Source organism: Pristiophorus japonicus, chromosome 9 (assembly GCF_044704955.1).
Source record: "Pristiophorus japonicus isolate sPriJap1 chromosome 9, sPriJap1.hap1, whole genome shotgun sequence".
Classification (NCBI taxonomy): domain Eukaryota; kingdom Metazoa; phylum Chordata; class Chondrichthyes; family Pristiophoridae; genus Pristiophorus; species Pristiophorus japonicus.
This window is the reverse complement of record NC_091985.1, coordinates 207,433,013-207,450,334: the sequence shown is the minus strand read 5'-3', so window position 1 is coordinate 207,450,334 and position 17,322 is coordinate 207,433,013. Positions and strand designations below refer to the sequence as shown.

At 48.2% G+C, this 17,322-nt stretch overlaps 3 protein-coding genes across 3 annotated transcripts in view; 1 reads left to right on the top strand and 2 right to left on the bottom strand.

The window, feature by feature from the left end:
- LOC139273549 (zinc finger protein 850-like) overlaps positions 1-17,322 on the bottom strand; it is a 700,279-nt gene that overhangs the window by 513,091 nt on the left and 169,866 nt on the right. The window lies entirely within an intron of this gene.
- On the top strand, positions 411-5,137 carry LOC139274089 (histone H2A type 2-C-like). The gene is made up of 3 exons (XM_070891138.1): positions 411-764; positions 3,658-3,945; positions 5,111-5,137. The coding sequence occupies exons 1-3, from the start codon at positions 411-413 to the stop codon at positions 5,135-5,137; spliced, it is 669 nt and encodes a 222-aa protein (XP_070747239.1).
- Positions 5,134-16,800, bottom strand: LOC139274088 (histone H3-like). The gene is made up of 2 exons (XM_070891137.1): positions 16,574-16,800; positions 5,134-5,500 (listed from the first exon to the last, which is right to left on the bottom strand). Exons 1-2 carry the CDS (start codon positions 16,798-16,800, stop codon positions 5,134-5,136), a joined length of 594 nt encoding a protein of 197 aa, XP_070747238.1.

Here is a 17,322-nt window from a genome sequence, read left to right as displayed (position 1 = left end):
GTTACAGAATCAGTGGGGACTGAGTCCCGCCCGTTACAGACAGTTTGAACCTGAAGCCGAATTTAATACTGATTGTAAGAGGCTGAAATTTGCAAGGGAAACATTGAATCAGACAAAAGGAAACAAAAAGTGTTTTGAAGTATTTGACTAACGCTTAAGTTACTAACATAATTATTGGCGGGATTTTTGAATTTAAAAAATCGTTCGGTTCTGACTTTGAGAACCAATAATTTTCGCCCTACTTTCATTGGTGGACTAAAGAGGCTGTGATTGGTCATCGGAAACGACCAATGAAATTCACCACAGAGTGACCAATCACAAGTTCGCTCCCTGCATCGCTCCAGAATGTATAAGAAGGGCAGATGTAGGAGGAGTTTCTCATTCTTTCTCTGAGCTTGTGGATTGTGGAAATGTCTGGAAGAGGAAAAACCAGCGGTAAAGCTCGGGCCAAGGCCAAGTCTCGCTCCTCCCGGGCCGGACTGCAGTTCCCTGTGGGCCGTGTTCACAGGCTCCTGCGTAAGGGGAACTACGCTGAGCGTGTGGGTGCCGGAGCCCCGGTCTACATGGCTGCTGTGCTCGAGTATCTGACCGCTGAAATCCTGGAGCTGGCTGGCAACGCGGCCCGTGACAACAAGAAGACCCGCATCATCCCCAGACACCTGCAGCTGGCCATCCGCAACGACGAGGAGCTCAACAAGCTGCTGGGAAAGGTGACCATCGCTCAGGGCGGGGTGCTGCCTAATATCCAGGCTGTGCTGCTGCCCAAGAAAACCACCACTTCGTCCAAGACCAAGTAAAGCGGACAAGATTTAAACTAATAACCCAAAGGCTCTTTTCAGAGCCACTCACAGTATCTGAAAGGGCATCTTACTGTCTTAATGGAGACCTTGAGTTCAGGTACCAATAAATTGGCCTATTTCAGACCTGTATGCGGGAATTTTCAGTTCCTGGTATCTGCATTATGGTTTTCTGCTCACACAAACTGTTTTGTTAGTAGCTAATAATTAAACTACAGTTGTCAGAGACTCAAAAATTGTATAAATACCGCAACTGGTTCCCTAAATATTATTTAGTCTATCAATGAAAACTGTATGAAGAGAATCGGCGGTTATTAAAAGGGCCTAGTTTAATTCTGATCTGGTTTGAGAGTTTGATGCTGGTTCTGTTCCCGGGATCTCCGGGCTGTTTATTTTTCTCCTTAGCCGGTCAGTTTAGGCCTACACTGAGCAGCCAAGTGCAAGACGGTCACTGCCATGGATGTGGTGTACACTCTGAAACGGCAGGGCCGCACTTTCTATGGATTCAACGCGACCCTCTTCCCCCAAGCACAAAGCAAAGGCTCTTCGAAGTGCCACCCACCGCCTCACAGGGAGTGGAGATGGGGGGAGGAGGGAGGTATAGTTGATTTACATTTTGTTCTGTTTCGATAGATATTTTTCGCCAAGGTCTCTATGTTTTAAATCAGCAAATGCACGATGGACGGAATGTCCTTTGTTTCAGAATTATAGACATCTATCATCGAAGCTTACAGCACGGAAGGAGGCCACTTCGGCCCATCGTGTCCGTGCCGGCCAACAAAAGGCTATCCAGCCGAATCCCACTTTCCAGCTCTAGGTCCGTAACCCTGCAGGTTACGGCACTTCAAGTGCACGTCCAAGTAGTTGTAAATATGGTAAGGTTTTCTGCCTCTACCACCCTTTCAGGCAGTGAGTTCCAGACCCCCACCACCCTCTGAGTGAAGAAATTTCCCCTCTAAACCTTTTGCCAATTACTTTAAATTTATGTCCCCTGTGCTAAGGGAAATAGGCGGTTTACGGCACAGAAGGTACGACATATTCCAGGTGAAGGTAACACTGAAACAACTAATATAGTTACCGCAGTGACAGATAAGAAAGGTGTTGAATTAAATGGTAGGAGGAAGGCAGCATCAGGGCGGATGGACAGTGAGGGTCTTTTGCCCTCACAGAAGGACTTCCAAGTCCTGACCAGAAGTGACCCTCAGGCAATCTCGGTTACAAACCGGTCAATGTCTGTCGAACATGTAGACATCTAGATCGATAAAGAACAGAATATGGCTCGGGAGGGGATGTAACTGATGACCTAATTTAAGAATTTGAGATTGTGGCGAGCAGTAAATCTGATTGGTCTCTTTAAACATCCAATCAGAGAATTACAGAACAATGGCAATTGACAACGCAGCGAATGAACCAATCACAATCGTTGCCTTCACCCATCCCTCATTAGCATAGGGCTGTGGGCGGAGTGTGGGGCTGCCGATATAATGCGAGCTCCGAGCTGAGTTTACGTCATGTCTGGGTTGGATTGAACAAGACGATGCCTGAAGAGAAGAAATCAGTTACTGCCAAGAAAGGCGCCAAGAAAGTGATCAAGAAAACGGCACCGAAGGGCGGCAAGAAGCGCAGAAAGTCGAGGAAGGAGAGTTACTCCATCTACATCTACAAAGTGATGAAGCAGGTTCACCCCGACACCGGCATCTCCTCCAAGGCCATGGGCATCATGAACTCGTTTGTGAACGATATTTTCGAGCGCATCGCGGGTGAGGCTTCCCGCCTGGCCCATTACAACAAGCGCTGCACCATCAGTTCCCGGGAGATCCAGACCGCCGTGCGCCTGCTGTTGCCTGGGGAGCTGGCCAAGCACGCTGTGTCGGAAGGGACAAAGGCGGTCACCAAGTACACCAGCTCCAAGTAAAGCTCCACGCTGTTCTGACGGAACAAACCCCAAACACAACGGCTCTTTTAAGAGCCACCCACAACTTCTCTGAAAGAGCTGCACAAACGCGTCATCCTTTAACCTCAATTTACTGCAGTTATTTCCTGAGTAAGTGTTTTTGACAACATTTAAAGATCCAGGGTAGATTTAGATACGAATTTTCAGATAATCGGTTTTACTGTCCGGTTCAGCCTTAGCTTCGTTGATGAATTTCCCTCCCATTAAACTATAAACACTCCCTGGTCGCCTGCCGACGAATTATGGTCTTGTTTTAAGGGGGGAGACTCAGGCTTTATTCACCTCATTCTCTCAAGCCCTTTTCAATAAAAAAAATTCTAGTTAGTCAACCCGCTTATTACCCGGGGCCTGCGTGTGCAACAACCCAGAATGGGAGTTCTTACAGAGACCAGAACGGGGCAGTTTGAACACTCTGTCCCTCTTCTCTTTTCACAGAAGGACTCCCAGTTCTGGTCTCACTCCCACCTGTGCGGAGGATCGATCCATGATCTGTGATTCCCAAATTGTACAAAGATTGAGCTGGAATGTGTCCCGTTACAGAATGTTTGAAAGTGAACCATAATTTAATCCTGATTGTAACATCCTGGAATTTGGAAGACAATATGGAATAAAATGTGTTTGGAAATCTTTGGCTAATGATGAATTTATTAACATAATCCGCATTGTAAAAATTATTGGCGGGGTTTTTGAAATTGAAGATTCGTTGGATGTCGAACAATAATTTTCGCCTTCTTTTCATTGGCGGGCTAAACAGATGGTGATTGGTCATCGGAAAAGACCAATGAAATGTACCGCAGAGCGACCAATCACAAGTTCACTCCCTGCATCCGTCCAGAATGTATAAGAAGAGCAGATGAGGGAGGAGTTTCGCATTCTTTCTCTGAACCTGTGGATTGTCTGGAAGAGGAAAAACCGACGGTAAAGCTCGGGCCAAGGCCAAGTCTCGTTCCTCCCGGGCCGGACTGTAGTTCCCTGTGGGCCGTGTTCATAGACTCCTGTGAAATGGGAACTATGCTGAGCGTGTGGGTGCCGGAGTCCCGGTCTTACATGGCTGCTGTGCTCGAGTATCTGACCGCTGAAATCCTGGAGCTGGCCGGCAACGCGGCCCGCGACAACAAGAAGATCCGCAACATCCCCAGGCACCTGCAGCTGGCCATCCGCAACGACGAGGAGCTCAATAAGCTGCTGGGAAAGGTGACCATTGCTCAAGGCGGGGTGCTGCCTAATATTCAGGCTGTGTTGCTGCCCAAGAAAACCACCACTTCGTCCAAGACCAAGTAAAGCGGACAAGATTTAATCTAATAACCAAAGGCTCTTTTCAGAGACATTCACAGTATCTGTAGAAGAGCTGCTTACTGACTTAATGGAGTGAGAGCCCTTGAATTCATGTACCGATAGATTGGCTTATTTCAGACATGTAAACGTAGAAAATAGGTGCAGGAGTAGACCATTCGGCCCTTAGAGCCTGCACCACCATTCAATAAGATCATGGCTGATCTTTCACCTCAGTACCCCTTTCTCTCCATACCCCTTGATCTCCTTTAGCCATAAGGGCCACATCTAACTCCCTCTTGAATATATCCAACGAACTGGCATCAACAACTCTCTGCGGTAGGGAATTCCACAGGTTCACAACTCTGAGTGAAGAAGTTTCTCCTCATCTCAGTCCTAAATGGCTTACCCCTTATCCGTATGCGAGAGTTTTCAGTTACGGTTCTCTACTCACACATACACTCTTCCAGTTAACAGCGAATAACTGAACTACAGTTGTCACTCAACAATTGTATGAATACCGCCACCGGTTCCTTAAATATTATTTAATGTGTCTGAAAACTAGAGAGTCGGCGATGATGAATTAATATAGTAATGAAAGGGCCTAGTTTAATTCTTGTCTGGTTTGAGATAGTTTGAATGCTGTTTTTGTTCTCGGGAGCTCCGGCCGTTCCGGCTGTGTATTTCTCTGCTAAGCCAGTCAGTTTACACTGCACTGCATCAGCGAGCGATATACACATACAGGACCCGGATCCATTGCAGTGCTTCCCAGATCTGCCTGCCCCCATTCTCCGGCAACACCGAATGGGGAAATCTGTGCTCTGCCCCGGGGAACTCGAGGTCAGAGCGACGCAAAGCCGATGTCAGTTTCTGAAAATATTAAAGGGCTCATTAGTTTATATTAGTCAAAGCTCATGTGAACCGAGCTGGTATATGAACACACGATCAGTAATCAATACCACACCCTCTGCCCGTCCCTACAATGGGTTAATGAACAACACGAAGCTCTGGTTACAGGAGATCGCAGCTCTTTCCTTTGTTGATTTGGTGGCTCTGAAAAGAGTTGTTGTTTCACTTGGTGCTGAAGCTCCGAGCCGAGGCAGGGGGTGTCTAGGCGCACTCCCCGCGGATGCGGCGGGCCAGCTGGATGTCTTTGGGCATGATGGTGACTCGCTTGGCGTGGATGGCGCACAGGTTGGTGTCCTCAAAGAGCCCCACCAGGTAAGCCTCGCTGGCCTCCTGCAGGGCCATGACGGCCGAGCTCTGGAAGCGCAGGTTGGTCTTGACGTCCTGAGCGATCTCCCGCACCAGGCGCTGGAAGGGCAGTTTGCGGATCAGCAGCTCGGTGGATTTCTGGTAGCGGCGGATCTCCCTCAAAGCCACGGTGCCGGGTCTGTAGCGATGAGGCTTCTTCACTCCGTCGGTGGCTGGAGCACTCTTCCAGGCCGCTTTGGTCGCCAGCTGTTTACGAGGTAACCTGTGGAACGCCCACATCCCATGAACGAATGCAAAAGAGGAAAGAGCAGAGGCCTTGACCATCATTTTCCAGTCCTCTTTGGATCTGGGCATGGTGCCGGAGGATTGGAGGACTGCTAATGTAGTACCCTTGTTTAAGAAGGGAGAAAGGGATCGGCCGAATAATTACAGGCCTGTCAGCCTAACCTGCATTTGGAAAGGCAAGGATTAATTAGGGTCAGTCAGCAAGGATTTGTTAAGGGAAGGTCGTTTCTGACTAACCTGATTGAATTTTTTGAGGAGGTAACCGAGACGGTCGATGAGGGTTGTGTGTACAATGTAGTATATATGAACTTCAGCAAGGTTTTTGATAAGGTTCCACATGATGGACTGATCATGAAGGTTAAAGCCCATGGGATCCAGGGCAAAGTGGCAAATTGATTCCAAAATTGGCTTGGAGTAAGAAGCAAAGGGTAATGATTGATGGATGTTTTTGTGACTGGAAGAATATTTCCAGTGTGATTCTGCAGGGCTCAGTACTGGGTCCTTTTCTTTTCATGGTATATATCAACGATTTAGATTTGAATATAGGGAGTATGATTCAGAAGTTTGCAGACGAGACTAAAATTGGCTGTGTGGTTGATAATGAAGAGAAACGTAATGGGCTGCAGGAGGATATCAATCTACTGGTCAGGTGGGCAAACCAGTGGCAAATGGAATTTAATTCAGAGAAGTGTGAGGTAATGCACTTTGGGAGGGCTAATACGGATAGGGCATACACATTAAGCGATAGGCCACTTAATAGTGTAGATGAACAAAGGGACCTTGGAGTGCTTGTACACAGATCCCTGAAAGTGGCAGGCCAGGAGGATAAGGTGGTTAAGAAGGCATATCGAATGCTTGCCTTTATTGGCTGAGGCATTGAATAAAAGAGCAGGGAGGTTATGCTTAAATTGTATAATACTTTGGTTAGGCCACAGCTCGAGTATTGCTTGCAGTTCTGGTCGACGTATTATAGAAGGACGTCATTGCACTAGAGAGGGTGCAGAGGAGATTTACTAGGATGCTGCCTGGAATGGAGAATCTTAGTTATGAGGACAGATTGGATAGGCTGGGTTTGTTCTCATTGGAACAGACGGTTGAGAGGAGACCTCATTGAGATGTACAAAATATTGAGGGGCCTGGACATAGTGGATAATAAGGGTCTATTTCCATTGGTGGAGGGGTCTATTGCGAGGGGGCATTGTTTTAAGGTGGTTAGTGGAAGTTTTAGAGGGGATTTGTTGTGGGGGGGGGGTTGGTTTCTTAACGCAGAGGGTTGTGGGGATCTGGAACTCACTGCCTGGAAGAGTGGTGGATGCAGAAACCCTCACTACTTTTAAGAGATGGATGGATGGGCACTTAAAGTGCCGTAACCTGCACAGTTACAGACCTAGAGCTGTAATTGGGATTAGACTGCATGACCTTTTGGTGGATGGAGCAGATATAATGGTGAGTGCTGCAGGGAATAAAATACAACCAGGATGATCTCCTGGACTATTTTCGATCACCTGGATGGGTCGGAGAGGAATTTTCCCATATTTTGTCTCTCTAAATTGGCCTGGGTTTTTGCCTGGTTTTTGCCTCTTCCAGGAGATCAGATGGGTCTGGTTGGGGTGGCGTGTAGAATGTTTCAGTATAAGGGGTGTCACAGTTGTGGTGAGGCAGACTGGTTGGGCTGGGTGCTCTTTGCCTTTCCGTCATTGTTCATAGGTTTATATTTAGCCATTAGGGCTGCTGACCAAGGGCCGTGTGGCTCTTTGGTGGCCAGCGCGAACATAAAGGGCTGAAATGTCCTCCTACTGCGATGTAAATTTCTATGTTTCTATGTTTCTAAATACATGGTATGTGACACCTTCTGCACAAAATAAAGTTCACGGGATTGGGGAAATATATTAGCATGGATAGAGGTTTGGCTAACTAACAGAGAACAGAGAGTCGGGATAAATGGTTTGTTCTCTGTTTGGCAATTAGTAACTACTGGGATGCTGCAGGGATCAGTGCTGGGACCATTAATACAATCTATATTCATGACTTAGAAGAAGGGACCGAGTGTAATGTAACCAAGTTTGCTGATGATACAAACATGGGAGGAAAAGCAATGTGTGAGGACGACACAAGAAATCTGCAAAAGGACATAGACAGGCTAAGTGAATGGGCGAAAATCTGGCAGATGGAGTATAATGTTGGAAAGTGTGAGGTCATGTACTTTGGCAGAAAAAAAATCAAAGAGCAAATTATTATTTAAATGGAGGAAGATTGCAAAGTGCTTCAGTACAGCGGGACCAGGGCGTACTTGTACATGAAACACAAAAGGATAGAATGCAAGTACAGCAAGTGATCAGGAAGGCCAATGGTACCTTGGCTGTTATTGCAAAGGGGATGGAGTATAAAAGCAGGGAAGTTTTGCTACAGTTATAAAGGGTATTGGTGAGGCCATACCTGGAATACTGCGTGAAGTTTTGGTTTCCATACTTATGAAAGGATATATTTGCTTTGGAGGCAGTTCAGAGGTGGCTCACTAGGTTGATTCCAGAAATGAGGGGGTTGACTTATGAGGAAAGGTTGAGTAGGTTGGGCCTCTACTCATTGGAATTCAGAAGAATGAGAGGTGATCTTATCAAAACATTTAAGATTATGAGGGCGTTTTACAAGGTGGATGCAGAGAGAATGTTTCCACTGATGGGGGAGACTAGAACTAGAGGGCATGATCTTAGAATAAGGGATCGCCCTTTCAAAACAGACAAAGATAAATTTATTTTCTCAGAGGGTTGTAAATCTGTGGAATTCGCTGCTTTGGAGAGCTGTGGAAGCTGGGACATTGAATAAATTTAAGATAGAAATAGATAGTTTCTTAAATGATAAGGGAATAAGGGGTTATGGCGAGCAAGTGGGGAAGTGGAGCTGAGTCCATGATCGGATCAGCCAAGATTGGAGGGGGAGAGGGACGTGGAGGGGTGAGAGGGGGAGGGGGTTGAGAGGGGGAGGGGGTTGAGATGGGAATGGGGGTTGAGAGGGGGAGGAGGTTGAGAGGGGGAGGGGGAGATTGTATTGAATGGTGGAGCAGGCTCGAGGGACCATATGGCCTACTCCTGCCCCTATTTCTTCTGTTCTTATGACAGAGAGACAGAGAGGGAGAGACAGAGAGGGAGAGATTTTGAGAGAGAGCGCAAGATATACTCTCTCGCTCTCCCCCCTCTCTCACCCTCCCCCTCTCCCCTCTCCTTCCCTCTCCCCCTCTCCTGTCCACCTCCCTCTCTCTCCCCCCTCTCTCTCTCCCTCCCACACTCTCAGCACCTTACCCGCACTCACCCTACCTCCCTCTCCCCTCTCCCCACCTCCCTCTCCCCTCTCCCCCTCTCCCTCTCCCCCTCCCCTCTTCACCCTCCCTATTCATCCTCGCCCCTTCCCCTCCTCCCGCCCCCTCTCTCTCCCCCTCCTCACCCCCTCCCTCCCCCTCTCTCTCCCCCCCTCACCCTCTCCCCCTCCTCTCTCTCCCTCCCCCCCCCCGCCGCTTGCACATGGTTACCCCCCTCCCCCGTCCTCCTCCCCTCCATAGGCCCCCTCCACCCCCCGTACATACCCACCCCCCACCCGAACATGGTTACCTTTCCTCCACTGTACACGATTATCCCCCTCCCTCCCTCCCGGTGCGGCCTGTGGTGACTCACCAATAGTTCTGGGCCTGTTAGATCAGCATCAGGGGCAGCGGAGGACGATGAAGATGAGGGCGGCCAGCGATTGTATTTCCTGTACTGGGTCTGCACAGAGTCAGTAACCTCTCCCAGCCCCATTCCCCCTCACACGTGCTCACACCCAGCATTGTATTTCAACAGCACCATTCACAGCCTCAGGACCCCTGCAAGCCCCTCACAGCACATTCCCATGTGGTAGCTGTTGTAATGTGGGAAACGCCGCAGCTAATTCATGCACAGCAAGCTCCCACACACAGCAAAGTGATAAGTATTGGCCCCAGGACGGTGGTCGTGGGTGTTATGTATTTAACCCCTTGCAATCTGCATTACACTACCACCAGAGGGCCCACCTGTTGGAGTCCCAAGGGATCCCAGCATCCCTTAGGACTCCAACAGGTATATAAGCAGGTCACCCATGAGGTACCTACACTCTGAAGTCTCATTAATGGAGCTAAGGTCACACTTGCTCATTGTACACAGTACTCAGTTTCATCCTTTATTATGAGCTATCAATTGGCGATGAGGTAACGAACAACCGCGCAAAAATGCAAAGAACTGTTGGTATCCTGGAGAAGTTCTTAGAAGGGAATGATTGGGAGGCCTTCGTGGAGAGACTTGACCAATACTTCGTGGCCAATGAGTTGGAAGAGGACGAGAACGCTGCCACATGAAGGGAGATCCTCCTAACTGTCTGTGGGGCAACAACCTATGACCTCATGAAGAATCTCCTAGCTCCGGCAAAACCAACAGCTAAATTTTATGAATTATTGTGTACGCTGGTCCAGGAGCAAATAAATCGTAAGAAAAGTGTTCTTATGGCGAGATATCAATTCTACACATGTCAACGGTCAGAGTGCCAGTAATTGGCGAGCTATGTCGCCGAACTAAGGCGCCTCACAGGATATTGTGAATTGAGGGATTCCTAGAACAAATGCTTAGAGACTTTTTTGTACTGGGCATTGGCCATGAGCTAATCCTTCGCAAACTATTGACTGTTGAAACTCCGAATCTAAGTAAAGCCATAACAATAGCCCAGGCACTTATGTCTACCAGCGACAACACCAAACAGATTTCGCAGAGTAAAGACGTTTCGACCAGTACTGTGCACAAAGTAATGCTGTTTTCGAGCAGAAATATACATGGCAGAACGTACACGCCGGCTGTTGCTGCCCGACCTCAGATGACCCAGAGTCCACCATCAATGGTTAATGCGAGGCAGTTAACACCTTGTTGGTGCTGTGGAGATGATCATTGGCCCCATCAATGGCACTTCAAATACTATGCATGCAATGGTTGCAGAACAATGGGACACCTCCAGTGAATGTGCAGGTGAACTGCAAACCCTGCAAACCACCACGTTGCAGAGGAAGATCGATCCGCTGTGGATCAGGCTGAATTGGAAACTCATACCGAGGAGGCAGAAGTGTACGAGGTGCACACATTCACCACGAAATATCCACCAATAATGTTGAAAGTTGAACTGAACGGAATTCCAGTATCTATGGAACTGGACACGGGTGCGAGTCAGTCGATAATGAGTAAAAAGGCTATCGACAGGCAGTGGGGCAAAAAGACACACAGGCCCAAGCTCGGCCCCATTCACACCAAACTAAGGACTTACACCAAGCAAATAATCCCTGTAATTGGCAGTGCAGAAGTCAAAGTCTCCTATGATGGAGCAGAACACGAACTCCTACTGTGGATTGTGCCAGGGGATGGCCCCACAATGTTTGGCAGAAGCTAGCTGGGAAAATTCCGCTGGAACTGGGAAGACATCCGAGCGCTTTCGTCCATCAACGACGCCTCATGTGCCCAGGTTTTGAGCAGGTTCCCATCGTTGTTCAAGCCAGGCATTGGAAGCTTCTCAGGGGTGAAAGTGCAAATCCATTTCATCCCCGGTACACGACCCATCCACCACAAGGCATGGGCAGTACCATATATGATGCATAAGAAAGTGGAAATTGAGCTGGACAGGCTGCAGCGAGAAGGCATCATCGTGCCAGTGGAATTCACTGAGTGGGCTAATCTGATTGTCCCAGTACTTAAAGAAGACAGCACGGTCAGAATTTGTGGGGAATATAAAGTAACGATTAACCGGTTTTCGCTACAGGACCAGTACCCGCTACCCAAGGCATCCAACCTATTTGTGACTCTGGCTGGAGGAAAGACATTCACCAAGCTGGACCTGACCTCGGCCTACATGACACAGGAGCTGGAGAAGTCTTCGAAAGGCCTCAACTGCATGAACAAAGGTCTGTTCATCTATAACAGATACCCGTTCAGGATTCGGTCGGCTGCGTCAATCTTCCAATGGAACATGGAGAGCCTGCTAAAGTCAGTTCCTCACACTGTGGTTTTCCAGGACAATATCCTGGTTACAGGTCAGGACACCATCGAGCACTTGAAGAATCTGGAAGAGGTTCTTAGTCAGTTGGGACTCAGGTTGAAATGCTCGATATATTTTCCTGGCACAGGAGGTTGAGTTCCTGGGAAGAAGAATCGCAGCAGATGGCATCAGACCCACCGATGCCAAGACGGAGGCCATCAAGAACGCGCTGAGATCACAGAATGTGATGGAGCTGCGATCGTTCCTGGGACTCCTTAACTATTTCAGTAATTTCCTGCCTGGGTTAAGCACCCTGCTAGAACCCCTACATGTGCTACTGCGCAAGGGAGATGACTGGGTATGGGGGAATTCACAAGAGGCTGCCTTTCCGAAAGCCAGAAATCTGTTGTGTTGAAACAAACTGCTTGTCCTGTATAACCCTTGTAAAAGATTAGTGCTAGCTTGTGATGTGTCGTCATACAGGGTCGGGTGTGTGTTACAACAGGCTAACCAATCGGGGATTTTGCAACCGGTCGCTTATGCATCCAGGAGGTTTTCCAAGGCCGAAAGGGCCTACAGCATGATTGAAAAAGCGTGCGTTTACTGGGTAAAGAAAATGGACCAGTACTTATTTGGCCTCAAGTTTGAACTTGAAACTGACCACAAGCCACTCATATCACTGTTCTCTGAGAGTAAAGGGATTAACACCAATGCCTCTGCCCGCATCCAAAGATGGGCGCTCACGCTGTCAGCGTACAACTAAGTAATCCACCACAGACCGGGCACACAGAACTGCGCTGATGCTCTCAGTCGGCTGTCATTGCCCACCACCGGTGGAAATGGCACAGCCAGCGGACTTGCTCACGGTAATGGATGCATTCGAAAATGAAAACTCCCCCATTACAGCCCGCTGGATCAGGACCTGGACCAGCCACGATCCTTTACTGTCCTTGGTAAAAAAAACTATCCTCCAGGAAGCTGGTCCGGTGCCCAGCGGAGATGCAGGAGGCGATTAAGCCATTCCACAGGCACAAAGACGAAATGTCCCTGCAGGCGGACTGTCTGTTGTGAGACAATCGTGTGGTCGTGCCCAAGAAAGGCAGAGATATGTTCATTTGTGAACTGCACAGCACACACCCAGGCATTGTAATGATGAAAGCCATAGACAGATCCCATGTGTGGTGGCCCGGCATTGACTCAGATTTAGAGTCATGCGTGCGCCAGTGCAATACTTACTCTCAGCTGAGCAATGCACCCAGAGAGGCAGTGCTAAGTTTGTGGTCGTGGCCCTCCAAACCGTGGTTGAGGATCCATGTGGGCTACGCGGGCCCATTTCTAGGCAAAATGTTTTTGGTTGTCGTGGATGCTTACTCAAAATGGATTGAATGTGCAATAATGTCTGTAAGCACGTCCACGGCCACTATTGAAAGCCTACGAGCCATGTTTGCCTTGCCCAGCTTTCCTGATGTCCTGATCAGTGACAATGGATCGTGTTTCACCAGTTCTGAATTCAAGGAATTCATGACCTGCAATGGGATCAAGCACGTCACATCTGCCCCATTCAAGCCCACATCCAACAGCCAGGCAAAGTGGGTAGTTCAGACCATCAAGCAAAGCCTGAAATGCGTGTCGAAAGGCTGCCTGCAGTTCTGCCTATCCCGAGTGCTGCTCAGCTACCGCACCAGACCCCACTCACTCACCGGCGTTCCCCCAGCCAAGCTGCTCATGAAAAGCGTGCTCAAAACAAGGCTCTCTCTTGTCCACCCTGATCTCTATGATCACGTGGAGGGCAGGCGGCATCAACAAAGTATGTACCATGACCGCACAAATTTGTCATGCGATATTGAGATCAATGATCCTGTGTTTGTACTCAAATATGGACAGGGTCCCAGATGGCTCGCTGGCACGGTCATAGCCAAGGAAGGGAGTAGGGTGTTCCAGGTCAAATTGGCCAATGGACTAACATGCAGAAAACATTTGGACCAAATCAAATTACAGTTCACCAACAGCTACGAACAACCCAAAGAAGACACCACCAACTTTGACCCTCCAACACACACACAAGTGGCAACTGACATCATGGTTGACCATGAAGCTGAACTCACCATCCCCAGCAGCCCAGTGAAGAACTAACCACCTCATCCACATTCGCATTTGTACCGAGACAATCGACAAGGGAGTGAAAAGCCCCAGATCATCTCACCTTGTAAATAAGTGTACTATTGACTTCACGGGGGAGTGATGTTATGTATTTAACCCCTTGTAACCTGTATTACACTACTACCAGCGGGCCTACCTGTTGGAGTCCCAAGGGATCCCAGCATCTCTTGGGAGCACAGTATATAAGCAGGCCACCCACACGGTACCTGCACTCTGAAATCTTATTAAAGGAGCTAAGGTCACACTTGCTCATTGTACACAGTATTCAGTTTATTACGAACGTATCAGAGGGAGTGCAACGAGTTCAGAAGAATGAGAGGGGACCTCAAAGAAACATTTAAAATTATGACGGGGTTAGACAGGTTAGATGCAGGAAGAATGTTCCCAATGTTGGGGAAGTCCAGAACCAGAGGTCACAGTCTAAGGATAAGGGGTAAGCCATTTAGGACCGAGATGCGGAGGAACTTCTTCACCCAGAGAGTGGTGAACCTGTGGAATTCTCTACCACAGAAAGTTGTTGAGGCCAATTCACTAAATATATTCAAAAAGGAGTTAGATGAGGTCCTTACTACTAGGGGGATCAAGGGGTATGGCGAGAAAGCAGGAATGGGGTACTGAAGTTGAATGTTCAGCCATGAACTCATTGAATGGCCGTGCAGGCTAGAAGGGCCGAATGGCCTACTCCTGCGCCTATTTTCTATGTTTCTATGTTTCTATGAAGGTTCACCAGACTGATTCCTGGGATGGGGGGGTTGTCCTATGAGAGATTGAGTAGACCAGGCCTATATTCTCTAACGTTTAGAAGAATGAGAGGTGAGAGGCGACACCCACATCGCATGAAGGAATTTTAAAAAGTGATGAGTGAGGTGTTTAAATTTGATCAAGGACAGCAGCCAAATTATTAGAGACACTCCCAGTCCTTCAGGACCTGTGCCCAGGGGAGAAGCTGATTGGTTAATCTGATCATCTTTGGGTTAAATGTTGTGTTCATTGAGCTAAGCACCTCGTGCCAGCATCAACCACTTTCCAGTCGGGCACTGCACGGGCTAGATACAGAGTGAATCCATCGGTCGCTCCCCGACACAGATACTGAGGGACAGGGAGTGTCCGGGACACTGACATTCTCACTCAATAAGGTATAAATTGATCCTGTACCTCTCCCCATTAATCCTGGGTTCCACACGGGCCAAATCCTGTTCCTGTTTCCCTTCCTGTAACAGCACTGAGCTCAACCCAGCCCAAGAAAGATTGGATCAACTGGGCTTGTATTCACTGGAGTTCAGAAGAATGAGAGGGGATCTCATAGAAACGTTTAAAATTCTGACGAGTTTAGACAGGTTAGATGCAGGAAGAATGTTCCCAATGTTGGGGAAGTCCAGAACCAGGGGTCACAGTCTAAGGATAAGGAGTAAGCCATTTAGGACCGAGATGAGGAGAAACTTCTTCACCCAGAGAGTGGTGAACCTGTGGAATTCTCTACCACAGAAAGTTGTTGAGGCCAATTCACTAAATTTATTCAAAAAGGAGTTAGATGTAGTCCTTACTACTAGGGGGATCAAGAGATATGGCGAGAAAGCAGGAATGGGGTACTGAAGTTGCATGTTCAGCCATGAACTCATTGAATGGCGGTGCAGGCTCGAAGGGCCGAATGGCCTACTCCTGCACCTATTTTCTATGTTTCTATGTTTCTATAATGAGCAAGGCTCAGGGAGGGTGGTTGCTAGGCACTGCAGTGATGTCATAAAGCAGGGCCATTCAGCCCAGCGGGTCCTCTCCATGTCCCTTTAAAGGTGGAGAGGTGGGACATCCTGTCTCAACACACATCCCCCTGTTCATACTGAGAATCCCTGGGGAAGGCCAAGGCCCAGAGTGTAGAACACAACCAAGGGGGAAAGAGGAGGAGAGAAGGGGAGGTAAATCACGGAGTAGGGACTGAGGGCCACCAAGCTTCAGTTTTAGAGCCTGTAGACTTCAGGAGAGGAAGAGTTAGTTCTGCAGTTTCAGGATCCAGGGAGAGAACAAGGAGCAGATGGGAAGACTGGTGTGGGTTCCAGCACAGTGAGGATGTAGGGGGAGGGAGATTGTGTAGGGCCGTGTATTAGGGGTGTAGGAGGGACAAGAGAGGAAAGGTCAGAGGAGCAATTACTGCAGCACAACCAATAGTGAGAGAGAGAAGGTGGGGTCTGAGTGGGCCCTGGACAGGCCGGTAAACTGTTTGTTTGCTGTGACCAGCTTTCCTTATGTCACAAATAGCCTCCTGTAGCCCAGTGACACAAACAGCCTGTTAAACGCCACCAATGTCCTTTTGTCTGGCGAGGTCTCCCTTTGTGAAACATCAGCTTCTCATTCTGACTTACTCACAGAGAGAAATGAGCTTCAGAACTGCCGACACTGTCCCTTTGAAGATCAATTGCCCATTGAGTTTGATTAAATTGATGTTAAACTAAAAATACTGCTTTGCCCTGTGACAATAACAGATTATCAGAATATTTCCCATAGGTTAAAAAACAATATTACAGGGACTCACTGCCCTGGATAGTTGGACTGGACCTGTGATATAATAGAAATGTATTTCCTGTCAGACTTGGACACCTGGTAGATCCATCTTTAAAAAAGTTGTGAGAACTCAGTTCTCAGATGTATTCCACACAATTTGTAACAAGTGTGCAATCAGTTTGGCTTATTGTCGAGAAATCAAGGACCTGACACACTGTGTGTGTGGGACACAAACCTGATTTATTGGACATTGATACAGATTAAACTCCAGCCCAGTTATAGGGGTTACTAACATCAGTTTTACCAAACCCCAACTGCCCGAATGAACATGGTTCAGTCCTGGATATGATTAACAGCAGAATCCAATCCCTGTACTCACTTGTGAACTTGCTGGTGCCTCAGCAGGTTGGATAAATTAGTGAGTCCCTTTGCACACTCGGGGTAGGTGAACAGCATCTCCGCAGTGTGAATTCGCTGGTGTGTCAGCAGAACCTTTGTGCTTTTAAAGCTCTTCTCACTGTCAGAACATTTCAAAGATCTATTATCAGTGTGAACAAGCTGGTGTGTCCAGAGGTTGCATGACGGAGTAAATCTCATCCCACACATGCAGCAGGAGAATGGCCTCTTCCCAGTGTGAACTCACTTGTGGGTCAGCAGTTTAGATGAATGAGTGACTCCCTTCCCACATACGGAGCAGGTGAACAACCTTTACCTGATGTGAACTCACTGGTGTTTCAGTAGGTTGGACGAGTGAGCAAATGTCTTTGCACAGTGACAGCACCTAAATGATCCCTCGTCAGTGAACATTTGTTGGTATTTCAGCAGGTTTGATGATTCTTTGAAAGTCTTCAGACAGCAAGAGCAACTGAACGGCCTCCCCGGTGTGACTGCGTTGATGAGTGTCCAGCTGGGAGGGGGAATTGAATCCCTTCCCACAGTCCCCACATTTACACAGTTTCTCCATGGTGTGTGTCCTTGTGACTCTCCATAGTTGGACGATCAGTTGAAGCCTCGTTCACGCACACAACATGTGTACGGTTTCTCCCCGCTATGAATGGTGCGATGTTTTTTCAGGTTGTGTAACTGGTAAAAGCCCTTTCCACAGTCGGTGCACTGGAATACTCTCAC